This window comes from Triticum aestivum, chromosome 5D (assembly GCF_018294505.1).
Source record: "Triticum aestivum cultivar Chinese Spring chromosome 5D, IWGSC CS RefSeq v2.1, whole genome shotgun sequence".
In the NCBI taxonomy this organism is placed as follows: Eukaryota; Viridiplantae; Streptophyta; class Magnoliopsida; order Poales; family Poaceae; genus Triticum; species Triticum aestivum.
The window spans coordinates 462325277-462342589 of record NC_057808.1 but is presented as its reverse complement, the minus strand read 5'-3'; the positions used below and the strand labels follow the sequence as shown (position 1 = coordinate 462342589).

The 17313-nt window shown below is 46.3% G+C and overlaps 1 protein-coding gene across 1 annotated transcript; it reads left to right on the top strand.

Annotated features, from left to right (window-relative positions):
• Positions 1 to 6394: 6394 nt before the first annotated feature.
• On the top strand, positions 6395 to 13277 carry LOC123125531 (E3 ubiquitin protein ligase DRIP2-like). Its single transcript, XM_044546006.1, has 9 exons — positions 6395 to 6708; positions 8429 to 8528; positions 8890 to 9199; positions 9300 to 9541; positions 9630 to 9680; positions 10076 to 10148; positions 10512 to 10616; positions 11083 to 11168; positions 13160 to 13277. The coding sequence occupies exons 1-9, from the start codon at positions 6567 to 6569 to the stop codon at positions 13275 to 13277; spliced, it is 1227 nt and encodes a 408-aa protein (XP_044401941.1). The 5' UTR covers positions 6395 to 6566.
• The last annotated feature ends 4036 nt before the right edge of the window (positions 13278 to 17313 follow it).

Genomic DNA, 17313 nt, shown 5'->3' with positions numbered 1-17313 from the left:
CGGCGTGTACTTTCCACCGCTCCCGCTCTTGTTCCCATCGCCTTTCGACGGAGAGGTGTCTCCCATCGCCGCCGCCAATCACCTCCTGCTGCAGCAGCCACCGCCAAACACCACAAGAACCCTAAAGAACCTAAGGCTCTGATGCCAATTGTCAGATTTTTAGACCAGAATCATACACACAATAGCTGGACTAATCACTCAACTAGGCCACGGTGGAGGAGATGAACACACAGAGACGAACGCGAGAGATTTTGTGACGCCTTAACTGCGTCTATACTGGACTTCTTTCTTTTATTCAGAAGACAGAGCTATCCCCAACAGACAGCCCGAAAAGATCGCCCACGATCCTTCTATCATGCGCCATCCCACGCAATCAGATCGTGGCCAACCACTAAACTCTCTGATCCGCTAATCTTGCCGCAACGTAAACACAGTACGTTTCTGGCACTACAAGAGAAAAACAACTTGGCCTAAAACTACTACTTTCTGAACCAAGTGTACAATTTTATTATTCAGAGCTAGCTCACTGAAGGAAACTGAAAAATACTTGCAGCACGGGACTTGACTTCAACACGATGAACTTGCTCATCGAATTGCGTCGACAACCTAGTGAGACCTGCACGGGCCACCAATGTCAGTTCTAAATCTGGCATATCTCGGGGTAGCGATCCTAGGCTAGGCGTCTTGGAGCGATGGTTAAATAGACATAGGATTTTACTCAGGTTCGGGCTCTCTCGAAGAGATAATACCCTATGTCCTGCTTTTGATTGTATTCATGTGGGGAATAGTACAGAGTATAGGGATCTACCACGAGATTGTTGTGTATGATTCTAAGATTCTCTATTGACTAGCCTGGCCTCAGTTTATATAATGCACCGGAGGCCCAGGATTTAGAAGAGTCCTAGTCTTGTGCGTCAAATCTTGTGGAGTCTTCCTTGTATGTGTCATGGACCGACCGAAGTGGCCCATGAGTGAATCACCATGGGGGTCCTCGGCCCGATCCACCTGGTCAGGAGTCGGCGTGATAAGTACCCCCTAGTCAAGGACACCATCAACAGTAGATACATACTGCCTATAACCTACGTGGTAATTTTTCAGAGTTTTTAGAGATGTAGATGTACCTAAAAGATTGTTCTTTACTCCAATTGTTGTTATAGTTGCATTGGATGCTCATGTCTGTTTGTTTAATGCTTATATTATTGGATATGAATTTTAAATATTTATTCAGTATGAAATGTTTAATTATTACTCTGATGCTAAGCTGCAATGGAGAAACTCAAAGGGGTAGTTCTCCGGGTCAAACGAGCCAGGCTATTGCCTCTCCTGGCAATCTACGGTGTTGACCGGATGCTAGAGGGTTTTGGCCGAGGGATATTTCTCTTGTTTTATGTCACAACAGGTCATGCCGACATGTCAGCCCAGACGGCAGCACATGCGATCAAAGGACTCCCTCCCGCCTGCTTGATGTGGGGGGACTAGTACCCTACGTCATGAACCTTCCTGCGTGATTATCCGGTTTGCGAGGCAGGTGCCACATTAGGTTGCGCACTAGGTATTTAAACATCACAACACCCTCTCATTGATATATCCGGGCCCCACATAGGCTGGTGTGGTGTCCGGGCCTTCCCTGGAGTGGTTTTGGACGACGTGGCAATCCGTGGGCCAGAGTGTTCTACGACATTGACCAGATGCTAGAGGGGTTTGACCAGGGGATATTCCTCTTGTTCAGTGTCACGGCAGGTTATGTCGACATTCCAGACCAGGTTGGAGCGCATGCAGTCACAGGACTCCCGCCCGCCTGCTCGATGTGCGGGGACGAGCAGCACTTCTATTGTTGTATGGATTGTCCTGAACAGTTAGAGCGTGATAAAATCCTGAAAATTTACACAGTAGATATACACTAGCTATAAGCTATGTGGTAATTTTTAATCATTTTTAGAGAGGTAGAAGTATCTTAACTAATTACTCTTTACAGATTGTTCCTTTCTCTGATCATCTAACTATTTGCATTGGATGCTCGTGTCTATTTGTTTAATGCTTATATTACTAGATAGCAATTTTAAATATGTTTTCGTTATGAAACATTTAATTATTAATCTGGTGCTAACCTATAATGGACAAAGTCAAAGGGGATGATCTCCGGGTCAAATGGGCCATGGTTAGGCCTCTCCGGGCGGTCTACGACATTGACCGAAAACAATAGGGATTTGACTGAGGATATTCCTCTTGTTCTGTGTCACAGTAGGTCATGCCGACATGCGAAACTAGGTTGGAGCCTATGCGATCACCAGAATTTTCACTCCTCTAACCGGTTAAAGTTGCTCTAATATCCACTCATTATTTCCATCCAACATAGGCATCATTAGACCCAGTCCCGGATCTTGAGTTACCTGGTTAAGGTTGTAGTGAATAGCCAGGTCACCGTACTAATCTGGATTTCCCTGATGCGGTTGTCAAGTTCGTAGAGAGGAAGTGATCGTTCAGTTGTCAGCCGCCATGATGGTTTACAAAGTACATAGATTTCATATATCACCGGAGAACTCTTTGGCTGATGCCACAGTCAATAATATGTCTCCCCCCTGCTAGTATCTCTCTAGCGAGTGGGCCCACCTTCGTTTTCCTCCATGCCCTATCCTTCAGTTTCTTTCAAATGATTAAGGTTTTACTAGATTCTACTCATCCATATATTAACGTAACTAGTGTATTCACTTTCTTGTGGTGCCTTTGTAAAGCACGAAATGATGCCGTGTTTGGTAGAATTTTTTGTCAACCATCGCAGGTATACCCGGTGGCGAACGCGATCTTACCGGGCCCAAAAATTGAGGATGTGATGGTGGGACATGATCAAAGCTCAACAACTGTTGTAGTACGGCAGCCAATAGCCACACAAGCTACATCTTTAATTGCAGGTCAACGAATCTTCTGTGATGCGGCTTGGACAAATGAGGAAAATATGAAACCTTCTCCGGCAGGTATTGGTGTGATCAGCCAACTTGGAGGAGATGGTCATTGTCTAAAGCTGCAGGTTTCGGCCATGTCTCTCCCGTGGTAGAAAACAGGGTTTTGGTCCAGGCCAGGTAAGGGCATTAATCCCGATTCTCTTACGAACCAGGACCAAAGGGTGCATCAGTCCCGGTTCGTGAGGCCAGGGCGCCGGCCGGGCCTCGGGGGCCATTGGTCCCGGTTCCAGACACGAACCGGGACCAATGGGCCTCGCTCCTGGCACAACACCTTTAGTTCCGGTTGGTGGCTGGAACCGGGACTAAAGGTCACTATTCTGTCCCAGTTCGAGCCACCAACCGGGACTAAAGAGATGCCTATATATACCCTCGCCCCTGCCCACCCTCTCCTCTGTTTTTGGCCGTGTGGGAGGTGTGCATGCGCTGCTCTGTTCTCCTTTCTATGCATGCACATGAGGTGTTCGATGAAATGCCCGAGCCACACTTAAGCTTTCTCCTCTCCAAGCTCGACTTCCAAACTCCATTTTCCTCAAGATTTGTCTAGGTTTGGCGGTCCGTCCTGTCCCGACCCCGTCCTCACCGCCGTCGATCGCCCGCGCCGATCTCGTCGCCGGCACCACCGTGGTGAGCCTCTTGTTCTTATCTACTTTCTCAAAGAAAAAAATTCTTACTTGTATGATTTAGATAGATACTTGTATAATTTTCTTACTTTTATTATTATTTTTTATTATATAGTGCCATGGTTTTGGTATCCGCCCCCGTCGGTCCTCGTCCTGTCTATGATTCGGATGTGGAAAATTATCTTTTCTAATTATTTGTTTCATTTAGTGTTTATGAAAATTATGCCGACCAACGTGACATAGATGTTTTTAACTAGGAGCTACACAATGGTCTTGCCTGACCTATCCGCTCATTTTCCCGACATACTTCACGTACACACGCTTCATATGCACAATGGTCTTGCACGAACTTACTTCTCTCTTTTCTGCCTAATTAGGTACTTAAATGTGCATAATATGGTATTCAGAAGTCATTATTTACCCCACAAGCAATTATTCATCATCATTATCATAATGTAATTATTAGTGAAATGGGTTGTCATGAGCTGTCACATAATGTAATTGCTTTAAAAGGTTGGAACTATTTTTGGTAACTCATTAAGTGCAATAAATAGCATGGTGTCTCCATGGTTTTGCACTTCTCATCCTAGTCGGTTCCTCTCTTTTCCCGCGTATTTCACACGTGCAACTGTCTCGCAGAACTCACTTCTCTCTTTCCAGTGTAATTCTCATGCATAACGGTGTCGTCGGCTTGCTCCTCCGTTGCACACGTACTTCACATACACAAAGGTTTTCTTCGAAACTCACTTCCCACTTTCCGACGCACTTCAACTACACAACAGTCTTGGTCCCATCTGAACTCGATTCTCTTTTTACCGTGTCTTGCTTTGTAATAAGAATTTGATATTTATCCGCATAAAAGATGAATCTTTATCTACGGTATGGAAGCAATGAAAACTGGAATGGCCTGGTTTTGAGCAGGAAAAATATTATCTTTAGAAAAAACAGCAAGACGGTTCCAAGTAGTACAAATTGCCCAAAGATCTTTGTAGGAAAAGTATCCTAGACGTAGCAATTTCTCCTGGGTCCCTCCCACGCCACAGCCTTCTATTTCTATCGCGTCCCTCCCACAGCTAGCTAGCCTTCTATATATTTCTATATATCCACCAAAAAAATACAGCAGAATAGGAAAACACTAAACTTCGTGACTCGCCGGAGCTCCGCCGCCGCTTCTCCCATCTCCCGGCCGACCAACGCCCTCGGTTCCATCGCCCGGCGCCGTTTATCGCTGTTTCTTCGCCTCCTAGTCCCCGCGGTCTGACGAGGAGGTCGTCGAGGAGAAGGTGGCGGAGGTGGTTGTGGGCGGACGCCCTGACTCTATATGATGATATTTCTATTTCTTTGAAGCAAAAACTCTATAGGTTTGATACCCTATATCTATTCTTCTTTTTTGTATATTAGTTATTAGTGGAATTTCAGTGCATTGGGTTCTTTCTTAGATCGGCGGCGAGATGGGCGGCGCCCCGGGAGTACTGCCTTTGTCGGGAAGAGATATACTAGTATAAAGTCACACTGATGTACTGATTTAAGCATGTTTGGATCTATATTTGCCATTCATTAATTACAATTGACTGGTAGTGTCTCATAGCTACACAATGGTCTTGCCTGGCCTATCCCCTCATTTTCCCGGCATACTTCACGTGCACACGATTCATATGCACAATCGTCTTGCCCGAACTTACTTCTTTTTTTTGCCTAATTCGCTACTTACTCGTGCATAATATGGTATTCAAAAATCATTATTTGCCCGCACAATTAAATATTCATCATCATTATCATAAAGTAATTATTAGTGAAATGGGTTGTCATGAGCTGTCACATAATGTAATTTTTTAAAATTTTGGAACTACTTTTGGTAACTGATTAAAGTGCAATAAATAGCATGGTGTCTCCAGGGTTTTGCGCTTCTCTCGCCTGTTAGAAAATAAACCAAAGTATTCACATACAAAACAGTTTCACCCAAGTCGGTTCCTCCCTTTTCCCGCGTATTTCACACGTGCAACGGCCTCGTGGAACTCACTTCACTCTTTCCCGCGTAATTCTCATGCATATCATCCGGCTTGCTCCCCTGTTTCACACGTACTTCACGTACACAAAGGTTTTCTTCCAAACTCACTTCCCACTTTCGGGCGCACTTCACCAACACAACGGTCTCGGTCCCATCTGAACTCGCTTCTCTTTTTACCGTCTCCTTGGTTTTGCACTTCTCGCGCCTGTCAAAAAATAAACCAAAGTATTCACATACAAAACGGTTTCATCCGAGTAGGTCCCTCTCTTTTCCGGTGCATTTCACACGTGCAAGGGTCTTGCAGAACTCACTTCTCTCTTTCTCGCGTAATTCTCATTCATAACGGTATCATCCGGCTTGCTCCCCCATTTCCCATGTACTTCACGTACACAAGGGTTTTCTTCCAAACTCACTTCTCGGTTTCCGGCGCACTTCACCTACACAACGGTCTCGGACCCATCTGAACCCGATTCTCTTTTTATCGTATCTTGCTTTGTAATAAGAATTTGATATTTATCCGCACAAAAGATGAATCTTTACCTACGATATGGAAGCAATGAAAGCTGGAATTAATGGCCTGGTTTTGAGCAGGAAAAAATTTATTTTTTGACAAAACAGGAAGACGGTTCCAAAAATACAAATCGCACCAAGACCGTTGTAGGAAAAGTACCCTAGACCTATAAATTCTGCTGGGTCCCTCCCACCCCACAGCCTTCTATTTCTATCGCGTCCCTCCCACAGCTAGCCTTCTATATATTTCTATATATCCACCCAAAAAAATACAGCAGAATAGGAAAACACTAAACTTCGCGACTCGCCGGAGCTCAGCCGCCGCTTCTCCCTTCTCCCGACCGACCAACGCCCTCGATTCCACCGCCCCGCGCCGTTTATTGCTGATTCTCCGCCTCCCGGTCGCAGAGTTCTGACGAGGAGGTCGTCGATCGAGGATTGACCTAGAGAGAGGAGAAGGTGGCAGACATGGTTGCGGGCAGCGGAGAGATGGGGGGCGCGCCGGGCGTATCTCGCGTGCCGCGGGCGGCGCTCGCCGCGTTCGTGACGTGCCCGCTCTGCAAGGGATACTTCCGGGAGGCCAGCGCCTTCGCCGAGTGCGGCCACACATGTGAGTTCTCTCTTCTATCCCACTCCCGCCGCCTCTACGGTTTCGTTTCGTCCTCCCCCCTTTCGTGTCTGCACTGCACGCTCTGTCGCCCCGCGGCCTTCCTGCGCCGCCGCCCCGTCTTCTTCGCGACCTCCCGTCGCGCTGCCGTCCCGTCTGCCGTCGCCGTCGCGTCGCGCTGCGTCTGCTTTCTCTCCCTGTCCCGTCTGTCTGTCTCTCGGTCGGTCCTTGCCTGGTTGGCGTTTGATGCGACCTCGTGATCTGATCCAGAAGAGAGCCGGAGGCGACGCTGTCATTGCCGAGCCTTTTGATTGATTGCCTGGGCTGCGATCTGGCCGTCCCGGTCGAGTCTTTTGATTGCGTGCGCCGCGGTTTGGCCGTTGCGGCCACCTTGCGGCCGAGACGTTTCCTCTCCGGTAGCGCGCGCCAGAGCGCGCTACTCCGGAGAAACCCCGTGCCGCAGCCACCGAGCGCGACGCGACGCTAACAGGCAGGGGCAGGCGTCCGAGGCGAAATCGCGATCGTTGAAATCAGCCGATCTTTCTCCAATAGGACAACGTCTAAACCAAGTAGACAGACGGGACGCGGCCATCCTCCTCCGCCTCCACCAAGCGAATGTCCTTGGCGATGGGCTCGCGCAAGCACACGATGATGCACGACGCACCGCTGTCGCCGATGTCATCGTACGTACGTAGACCAGCTCCACTGCCAGCTCGCGCGCAGTTGGCCACATACAACACGGCGCTCGGAATTGGACACGCACGTCGCCGTCTGCGGAGTCATGGCAGCGGAGATGGGGTTTAGAGTTACAGGAGAGGGGAAACAAATACGCGAGCAAACATCAGTCTAACCTGGCCTGTTAGCCGTGCTCTCGGTCTGCGGTAGTTTCTTCGCCCGTGCTCTCACGCAGAAATCCATCCGGAGCCGACGCCGTGCTCTCGTGCTCTCGGTCTAATGTCGCCACCTCTCTTCTTTGGAAGTTTAGAGTCCACAATGCAGCCAACCTTTGGCGTTTCCAGGTGTCTTCCATGTCCCGACGACACGGCACTTTGGACTTCCCCGTGGTGGCCGCCGGGGCCATCCTCTTGGAAGGACATTCGGTCCCAGTTTCCTTTTGGTGCTAGGAGCAAAAGTTGTAAAGCCTTGGCACCTGTCGCAGGGTGAATGGAACTGTATGGTGTCGATGCACTCTATCTAGTAGCTTCGTGTGTGTTAGGTAATGGTTGGGGAGGTTGTAGACGATGGTGGGGGAGCTTGTAGATGGTGGCATGAAATGTTGTGTCCGTTTGAACAGGCATTCTGCACTGCGCTGGCCGGCCGTGGTCATTTTTTTGGCGAAAATCAACGGCATTGCATTTCATTTCATGTATGAAGAAGAAGACACATTACAAAGCCCAGACTGAGAGCACACAAACCCACAACAGCACACAAAAACATCACACCAGCACCACAACAACACTACACTCTACAAGAGAAGGAACCAAGCTCCAAAGATCACCAAGACTCGGCCGGGAATCTGTGTCGGTTGTTGGTACTCCTTGTTGGACTGGTTGGTTGCAAGCCAAGTATCTAGTCTTGTTGCATTGTTGCTACTAGCTAGCTAATTTACTCATAATATTGTTTTCATTTGCCAAGCATGTAAAATTCGATTCTTTCAAATCTCTGCATGAAACTTGCATGCCTGCCTGTGGAGTTCCTCTTGTGACCGCCTTTTTGTAAGCAGTTTGCCGGGATTGTATCCTGAAGAAAATAGGTGAGGAGGGGATCGAATCCTGCCCCGTATGCAACGCTGCTCTTGGGATTGCTCCTGAAGAGAAACTCAGGTAAGTAATTGTTAAAATAACAAGGTTGTCTATATAGTTATCTACAACATTGTTTTTTCAACTTGTCAGTTCTCAATTTCTTTAAGTCTATGTATAAGTACACCAGCGGAGTTATGCAATACAAGTGTAATTACAAGTGCAAACTCTCACTAATAGCCAGACCAAACTTGTTTTTTTTTTTTGTGAAGCAGAAGCTTAGAATGTATCTATAGAAGAAACTATCTATGTATACATACATTCTTGTTTTGTGAAACAAAAACTTAGAATTCCAGCCACTTATTCTTATTTTTCCTGTGATCTCGACTCAGGTACTCTACTATATGCTGCTACCTAACATGATTGATTGTTTCCTTGTTTGAAGGGATGATCCAAAAATTCAGGCTATCAGGGACCATGCGTTTCCACCTAAAGCAGAAGTTGATGCTTCTGAGGCTCCAAGTACTACACTGCCAGCAAAGATAAAAGAGAGGTCCATTTCTTCCTTGGTTGAAACCCAGAAGATGGCAACACAACCTAGTCTGACAGGACAGAGAGCTGCAAGAAGGAAATTCATGTCCCATTTGTTTTCTGTCGGTAAATTGCCAAATAAATCGGAAGGCTATAATCAGAAGACTGAGATGGCCTCAGCACCAAAATCAACCAAGGTGCCAACATCTGCAAACAAAAAGAAGGTACTACTAAAGTATTACCAGCACATAATTTCATATGCAAGTTTGATGCCAATTGTCTTGTAACATTTGCTTATTCTGAGTACACTTCCATCCAAAACAGAATAGTGCAGATATTTCTGAAGATGGAAAGAATCACGAGACGATTGACAATGAAGAGCTTCATAAGCCCTTACGGAGCTTAGTCGTGGCAAGCGCGAAGAAGTCACAAACATTATGTTATCTGGGGGAAAGTCGGAAAAACAAAACAACCACAGAGGATAGTCTGAGGGAAAGCCCAGAAGCAGACTCGGATGATGGAATAACTACCCCAGTCTGGTTTTCACTAGTGACTTCACTGAACCAGTAAGATTGCAACATATTCAATATTCGTATTAATTCTGATGGACCGTGTTTTTTGCGTCCTCACATCAAAATGAAAACTGTTTTGCAGGGCAGAAGCTAAACGGCTGCCTCAGATAAAAAATAATTTCTACAGAATTAAGTGAGTTCCCCATTAATCTTCAAGTTTCTTTGTCAACAATGATAGAGGCCTCTCATACTTCACTTAGTATCCTCTTATTTGTAGCATAGATTGCTCAAGGTTTTTTCCCAGCTTGAGAATTTTAGATGGCGCTGTGCGCTGATGCCCCTTTTCATGTTATGTTTTCTACTAGTAGCAACTGTGCTATGGTATCAGCAAGAGTTATTTCCTTCATTTCAAAATATGAAGGTGAAGTGTCTAGATTAACAATTTTTATCAGCATTGGAGAGGATGTTTCATTCGAAAATCCTGCATGCTTTTTTTCGTTCATCCCTTCCAGGAATTCAGCTAACACGCAACTCAATTCCAAGAATTTAATACATTCTGTTTAATATGGATTTTTCTTCTTGTTTCAGAGATGGAACTATGCAGGTCTCCTCTATCCTGAAGCTCATTATGAAAAAACTTGAGCTAGCAAGTGACGTTAAGGTGAGCATTTTAGATGTCTTTGTGCTTTGATTTTGATTGTTGTCTGGGGCCTCCTGTCAAGGTGCTAGCTTCCAAGCATTAGAATTAGATCATCAATAAATCTCCAGTTTGCTGCATTGTAGATTTTATTATTCAGAAATAATGAACGGGCCACCACCCCCACCGATTTCCCGTGAAAGGAACCACCACCTTGCTGCATTTGTAGATTTGGATGGTGGCATATATAGTATGATTCATTTGCACCAATTAATATCATTTTTCTTGTTATCGCACATGTAAGCCGAGAAAGTATGTTTGCACATGGACAATGTTGAATGTGCTATTTGGCCTGACCACCTGTATGTATACTTGTGCGAAATGCAGGTGGAGATCTTATGCCATGGCAAGCCGGTCTGCCCTTCGACGACGCTGCACGGCCTACTCAAGCAGTGGCTGAGCCGCAAGCCGAAGCGCAGGGTCCAGAGGCCGGTGGGTGCTCCAGCGAATGAGTTCGTGATGGAGCTGGGCTACCGGCGGTGCTTGGCGTCCAAGTCCCTCTGCTGCACGAAGAAAACAGCCTCCATCCCATGCCATTGCAGCACCTAGCTAGCCTGGCATCCAGGTCCCTTTTGCTGCTAGCCCCTCCGTCCCCGTGGTCTGCTCATGCTCGTCGTCCACCAGTCGGCCTAGCTAGGATATATATTCATACATACCTGCATATTTCTCATTCGTTTTATGGACCGTGTAAAGAGAGAGGGGCGGCGGAAAGAGGTTAGCGATGGCGGTAGACTTGCTAGACAAAAACCTGAAACGTTACCATGACTACATTTTTGGTCTACAGCTATGACAAGAATTTACAGACAAAATTGTTCATGTGTTTGTGGTAATTTTGTTTTGTTTTCACCCCAGCAAATCAATGTGTTATAGAGCTCTGGGTTACAACTCCGCCTTATAGACGCTGAGATCAGAGGCTTCTTTGGATCACCTTCTGCCAGGAAAACCGACCAGTCTAGAGGAGGTGAAGCCCTACATAAGCAGCTTGGTAAGTAGCTTCCTTTTATTTCAGACGAAAGGCGATAGCCCGACATTATAAACAAAGCCAACCGACAGAGTACATCACAGATCAACGGAGAGCAGTTCAAAAGCCCACACAGGGGCACAATCCAACACAAGTACTAGCACGCATTACAAGAGATCACAGCACACAAGCCAACTACCTAAAGGGAAGCCAAGGCAACAAGTGAAGGAGTGAAGCATGCAGCAGAAAGAGCATAACTAAGAGGAAGGAGCATGATCACGCTGATAGAAGGAGGTGGCCGTGCTTCGAAATAAGCGCCTCCACCGAGTTCCAATAAAAAGCATTACTAGTGTGAGTTCCATCGGTAGAAACCCATCAGAAACATAGGCAGAGAAGAGAAGCATGCATTGATAGGACACACCTTGCTCGCCGAGGTGTTATATCTGCCTCTCCAAGGCATAACCCGATTACCAACCTTGGTAACAAGGGGGTTGAAATCGTTTGCAAGAAGCTTAAATAGGGAGATGGGCATGCCAAGATATTTGAAGGGGAAATAACCCAAAGAACAGTTGAGAAGATGCGCCACCCGCACCCCCTCGGCCTCGGAGGCACCCGTTACGATGACTTCACCTTTAAGGAAGTTAATCTTTAGCCTGGAAAGAGTCTCAAAGCAAAGGACAATGAATTTCAAATTGGCCAGGCAAAGATCGTCCAGTTCCACAATTATAATAGTGTCAGTTCCACAATTATAATAGTGTCATCAGCATGGAGAGATACCTAAAGGAATTAGATGAGAGGCAACTGCCTTAATGTTACCAGCATCAGCGACCCTCGGGAGGATACATGACAAAGCATCAGCCATAAAACTAAATAGAAGAGGAGATATAGGGTCTCCCTGCCTAAGGCCACGACCGTTGGCAAAGTAAGGGCCCACCGTCCCATTAAGCGACACCTTAGTGTGGCCAGCAGTAACCAAACTCATAAAACGATGGACATAGGCACCGTCAAAACCTTTAGCCAGCAATACCGATCGCAGAAATTGCCAACTCACAGAGTCGTGTGCCTTCTCAAAATCTAGTTTGAGAATAACAGCTCTAGTGCCTCTAGCCTTAAGGTCATGAACATTCTCGTGGAGGGAAAGGATGTCATCTAGAATAAACCTGATTGAGAGTGAGACACAACACGATGGGTAACCGAAGAGAACTTAATAGCAAAAGCTTTGACGGGAAACTTAGCAAAACTATTGATTAGGACAATAGGCATGAACTGCCGGATAGAGTTTTCTCCCTTCACCTTGGGAATCAGGGTAGAAACCGTGCAGTTGCGCCTACAGATGTCGATAGTCCCAAGACAGAACCCTTGGATACCGGCATAGACTAAGTGTTTCAGAAGCAGCCAGAGTTTCTTAAAGAAAGTTATGGAAAAGCCATCTTGCCCAGAGCAGAATTTGACTTAGAAGAGTCAATTGTCGCGTCAATCTCATCACAAGAAAGGGGCAGCATAAACTCAGCATTCTCAACCGAGATCTGCGACTCAGGTGGCCAAAGGGAAGGGGGATGGAAAAGCCCGACGGTGACCGAGCGGCCAAGAGGTCTTTGAAAAAGTCACACACATGAAGTTGGATAGCCGTGGGGTCAGACGCTAAGACCCCATAGATAGAAACGATAAATATAGTGCATCTCCTCCTTCTGCCATTCGCGATCATAAAAAAATATGTAGTAAGCACATCACCCATCAACACCCAATTCCGCCTACCCCTTTGTTGCCAGTATGCCTCCTCCTGGAGATGGAGGTTCAACAGAAGCGACTCAAGGTGATATCTACGGTCCAGCCAGCAGCTAAGATACTAGTCGAATCCGCAAGCCACCAAGTCTGCAATCTCCTTTTCTAGGGCCGCTGATATGTTGGAATATGCCCTAGAGGCAATAACATTTGTCTTATTATATTTTTGTGTTCATGATTAAGAGTTTATATTTCATGTTATAACTGCTATGATCCTCGAATATGCGATTCAATGGAAAACTCATATGAACGTGTGGAATGATAAATGGCTAAGGGTTCCCAGTATTGCCTCTGAGACTAGCTCAAGTGTTGATGGTGATCATGTTTTCCGGATCTTAGGATATTGTTAAGTGTAATGATTGTTGGGGAACGTAGTAATTTCAAAAAAATTCCGACGCACACGCAAGATCATGGTGATGCATAGCAACGAGAGGGGAGAGTGTCGTCCACGTACCCTCGTAGACCGTAAGCAGAAGCGTTATGACAACGCGGTTGATGTAGTCGTACGTCTTCACGATCGACCGATCCTAGTACCAAACGTACGGCACCTCCGCGATCAGCACACGTTCAGCTCGGTGACGTCCCATGAACTCACGATCCAGTAGAGCTTCGAGGGAGAGTTCCGTCAGCACAACGGCGTGATGACGGTGATGATGAAGTTAGCAACGCAGGGCTCCGCCTAAGCACCGCTACGGTATGACCGAGGTGGATTATGGTGGAGGGGGGCACCGCACACGGCTAAGAGATCAATGATCAACTTGTGTGTCTATGGGGTGCCCTCCTCCTCCGTATATAAAGGAGTGGAGTGTTGGGGAACGTAGTAATTTCAAAAAAATCCTACGCACACACAGGATCATGGTGATGCATAGCAACGAGAGGGGAGAGTGTGTCCACGTACCCTCGTAGACCGAAAGCGGAAGCGTTATATCAATGCGGTTGATGTAGTCGTACGTCTTCACGATCCGACCGATCCAAGTACCGAAAGCACGGCACCTCCGAGTTCTGCACACGTTCGGCTCGGTGACGTCCTCGCCTTCTCGATCCAGCAAGAGGGGCGAAGTAGTAGATGAGTTCCGGCAGCACGACGGCGTGGTGACGGTGTTGGTGAAGAACAATCTTCGCGGGGCTTCGCCTAAGCACTACGAAAACTATGACGGAGGATAAACTAGAGGAGACGGGGTTGCCGGCACACGGCTTGGTGTTTCTTGATGTGTCTTGGGTGCTAGCCCTACCCCTCTATTTATATGTTGAGCCTTGGGGTCGAAACTTGGAGTAAAAGCCTCCACAAAGTCGGTTTCACCCGAAAGGCAAGAGTCCTTCTCGGACTCCAGGGCCAGACGCCAGGGTTCCCGGCGTCTGGCCCCTGGACTCCGCAAAACTTCCTTTTGTGCTTTCCAAAAACCTCGTGGGCTTTCCCCTTTGGCCCAGATAAAGTGTTCTCGTGCCCAAACATTTCGGGAAACATCCGGAACCCCTTCCGATGGATTCCGGAACCTTTCCGGATATCAAACACTACTATCCACATATCAATCTTTACTTCCGGACCATTCCGGAGTTCCTCGTCATATCCGTGATCTCATCCAAACTCCGAACAACATTCGGTCACCAACATACATAACTCATAGTACTATATCGTCAACGAACGTTAAGCATGCGGACCCTACGGGTTCGAGAACTATGTAGACATGACCGAGACACCTCTCTGGTCAATAACCAATAGCGGGACCTGGATGCCCATATTGGCTCCTACATATTCTACGAAGATCTTTATCGGTCAGACCGCATAACAACATACGTTGTTTCCTTTGTCATCGGTATGTTACTTGCCCGACATTCGATCGTCGGTATCTCAATACCTAGTTCAATCTCGTTACCGGCAAGTCTCTTTACTCGTTCCGTAATACATCATCCCGCAACTAACTCATTAGTTACAATGCTTGCAAGGCTTATAGTGATGTGCATTACTGAGTGGGCCCAGAGATACCTCTCCGACAATCGGAGTGACAAATTCTAATCTCGAAATACGCCAACCCAACACGTACCTTCGGAGACACCTGTAGAGCAACTTTATAATCACCCAGTTACGTTATGACGTTTGGTAGCACACAAAGTGTTCCTCCGGTAAACGGGAGTTGCATAATCTCATAGTCATAGGAACATGTATAAGTCATGAAGAAAGCAATAGTAACATACTAAACGATCAAGTGCTAAGCTAACGGAATGGGTCAAGTCAATCACATCATTCTCCTAATGATGTTATCCCGTTAATCAAATGACAACTCATGTCTATGGCTAGGAAACATAACCATCTTTGATCAACGATCTAGTCAAGTAGAGGCATACTAGTGACACTCTGTTTGTCTATGTATTCACACAAGTATTATGTTTCCGGTTAATACAATTCTAGCATGAATAATAAACATTTATCATGAAATAAGGAAATATATAGTAACTTTATTATTGCCTCTAGGGCATATTTCCTTCATGGAGGAGGAGGAGAGGGCCGGCCTCCTAGGCGCGCCCCAAGGGGAGTCCTACTCCCACCGGGAGTAGGATTCCACCCCTTCCAAGAGTAGAAGTAGGAGGGAAGGAAGGAGGAGAGAGGGGGGAGGAAAAGGGGGGCGCCCCCCCCCCCTTCCTTGTTCAATTCGGACTAGAGGGGGAGGGGGCGCGCGGCCTGCCCTGGCCGCCCCTTCCTCTCTCCACCAAGGCCCATGATGCCCATTACACTCCCCGGGGGGGTTCCGGTAACCCCTCGGTACTCCGGTATTTGTCCGAACTTACTCGGAACCTTTCTGAAGTCCAAACATAGTCATCCAATATATCAATCTTTATGTCTCGACCATTTAGAGACTCCTCGTCATATCCGTGATCATATCTGGGACTCCTAACTACCTTCGGTACATCAAAACACATAAACTCATAATACCGATCGTCACCGAACGTTAAGCGTGCGGACCCTATGGGTTCGAGAACTATGTAGACATGACCGAGGCACGTCTCCGTTCAATAACCAATAGAGGAACCTAGATGCTCATATTGGCTCCTACATATTCTACGAAGATCTTTATCGGTCAAACCGCATAACAACATACGTTGTTCCCTTTGTCATCGGTATGTTACTTGCCTGAGATTCGATCGTCGGTATCACAATACCTAGTTCAATCTCGTTACCGGCAAGTCTCTTTACTCGTTCCGTAATGCATCATCCCGTGACTAACTCATTAGTCACATTGCTTGCAAGGCTTATAGTGATGTGCATTACCGATAGGGCCCAGAGACACCTCTCCGACAATCGGAGTGACAAATCCTAATCTCGATCTATGCCAACTCAACAAGTACCATCGGAGACACCTGTAGAGCACCTTTATAATCACCCAGTTACGTTGTGACGTTTGGTAGCACACAAAGTGTTCCTCCGGTATTCGGGAGTTGCATAATCTTATAGTCATAGGAACATGTATAAGTCATGAAGAAAGCAATAGCAACATACTAAACGATCATCGTGCTAAGCTAATGGATGGGTCAAGTCAATCACATCATTCTCTAATGATGTGATCCCGTTCATCAAATGACAACTCATGTCTATGGCTAGGAAACTTAACCATCTTTGATTAACGAGCTAGTCAAGTAGAGGCATACTAGTGACATTCTGTATGTCTATGTATTCACACATGTACTAAGTTTCCGGTTAATACAATTCTAGCATGAATAATAAACATTTATCATGAAATAAGGAAATAAATAATAACTTTATTATTGCCTCTAGGGCATATTTCCTTCAGTCTCCCACTTGCACTAGAATCAATAATCTAGTTCACATCGCCATGTGATTTAACAACAATAGTTCACATCACCATGTGATTAACACCCATAGTTCACATCGTCATGTGACCAACACCCAAAGGGTTTACTAGAGTCAATAATCTAGTTCACAACGCTATGTGATTAACACCCAAAGAGTACTAAAGTGTGATCATGTTTTGCTTGTGAGAGAAGTTTAGTCAACGGGTCTGCCACATTCAGATCCGTATGTATTTTGCAAATTTCTATGTCTACAATGCTCTGCACGGAGTTACTCTAGCTAATTGCTCCCACTTTCAATATGTATCCAGATTGAGACTCAGAGTCATCCGGATCGGTGTAAATGCTTGCATTGACATAACTCTTTACGACGAACTCTTTATCACCTCCATAACCGACAAATATTTCCTTAGTCCTCTAAGGATAATTTTGACCAATGTCAAGTGATCTACTCCTAGATCACTATTGTACTCCCTTGACAAACATAGGGCAGGGTATACAATAGGTCTGGTACATATCATGGCATACTTTATAGAACCTATGGCTGAGGCATAGGGAATAACTTTCATTCTCTCTCTATCT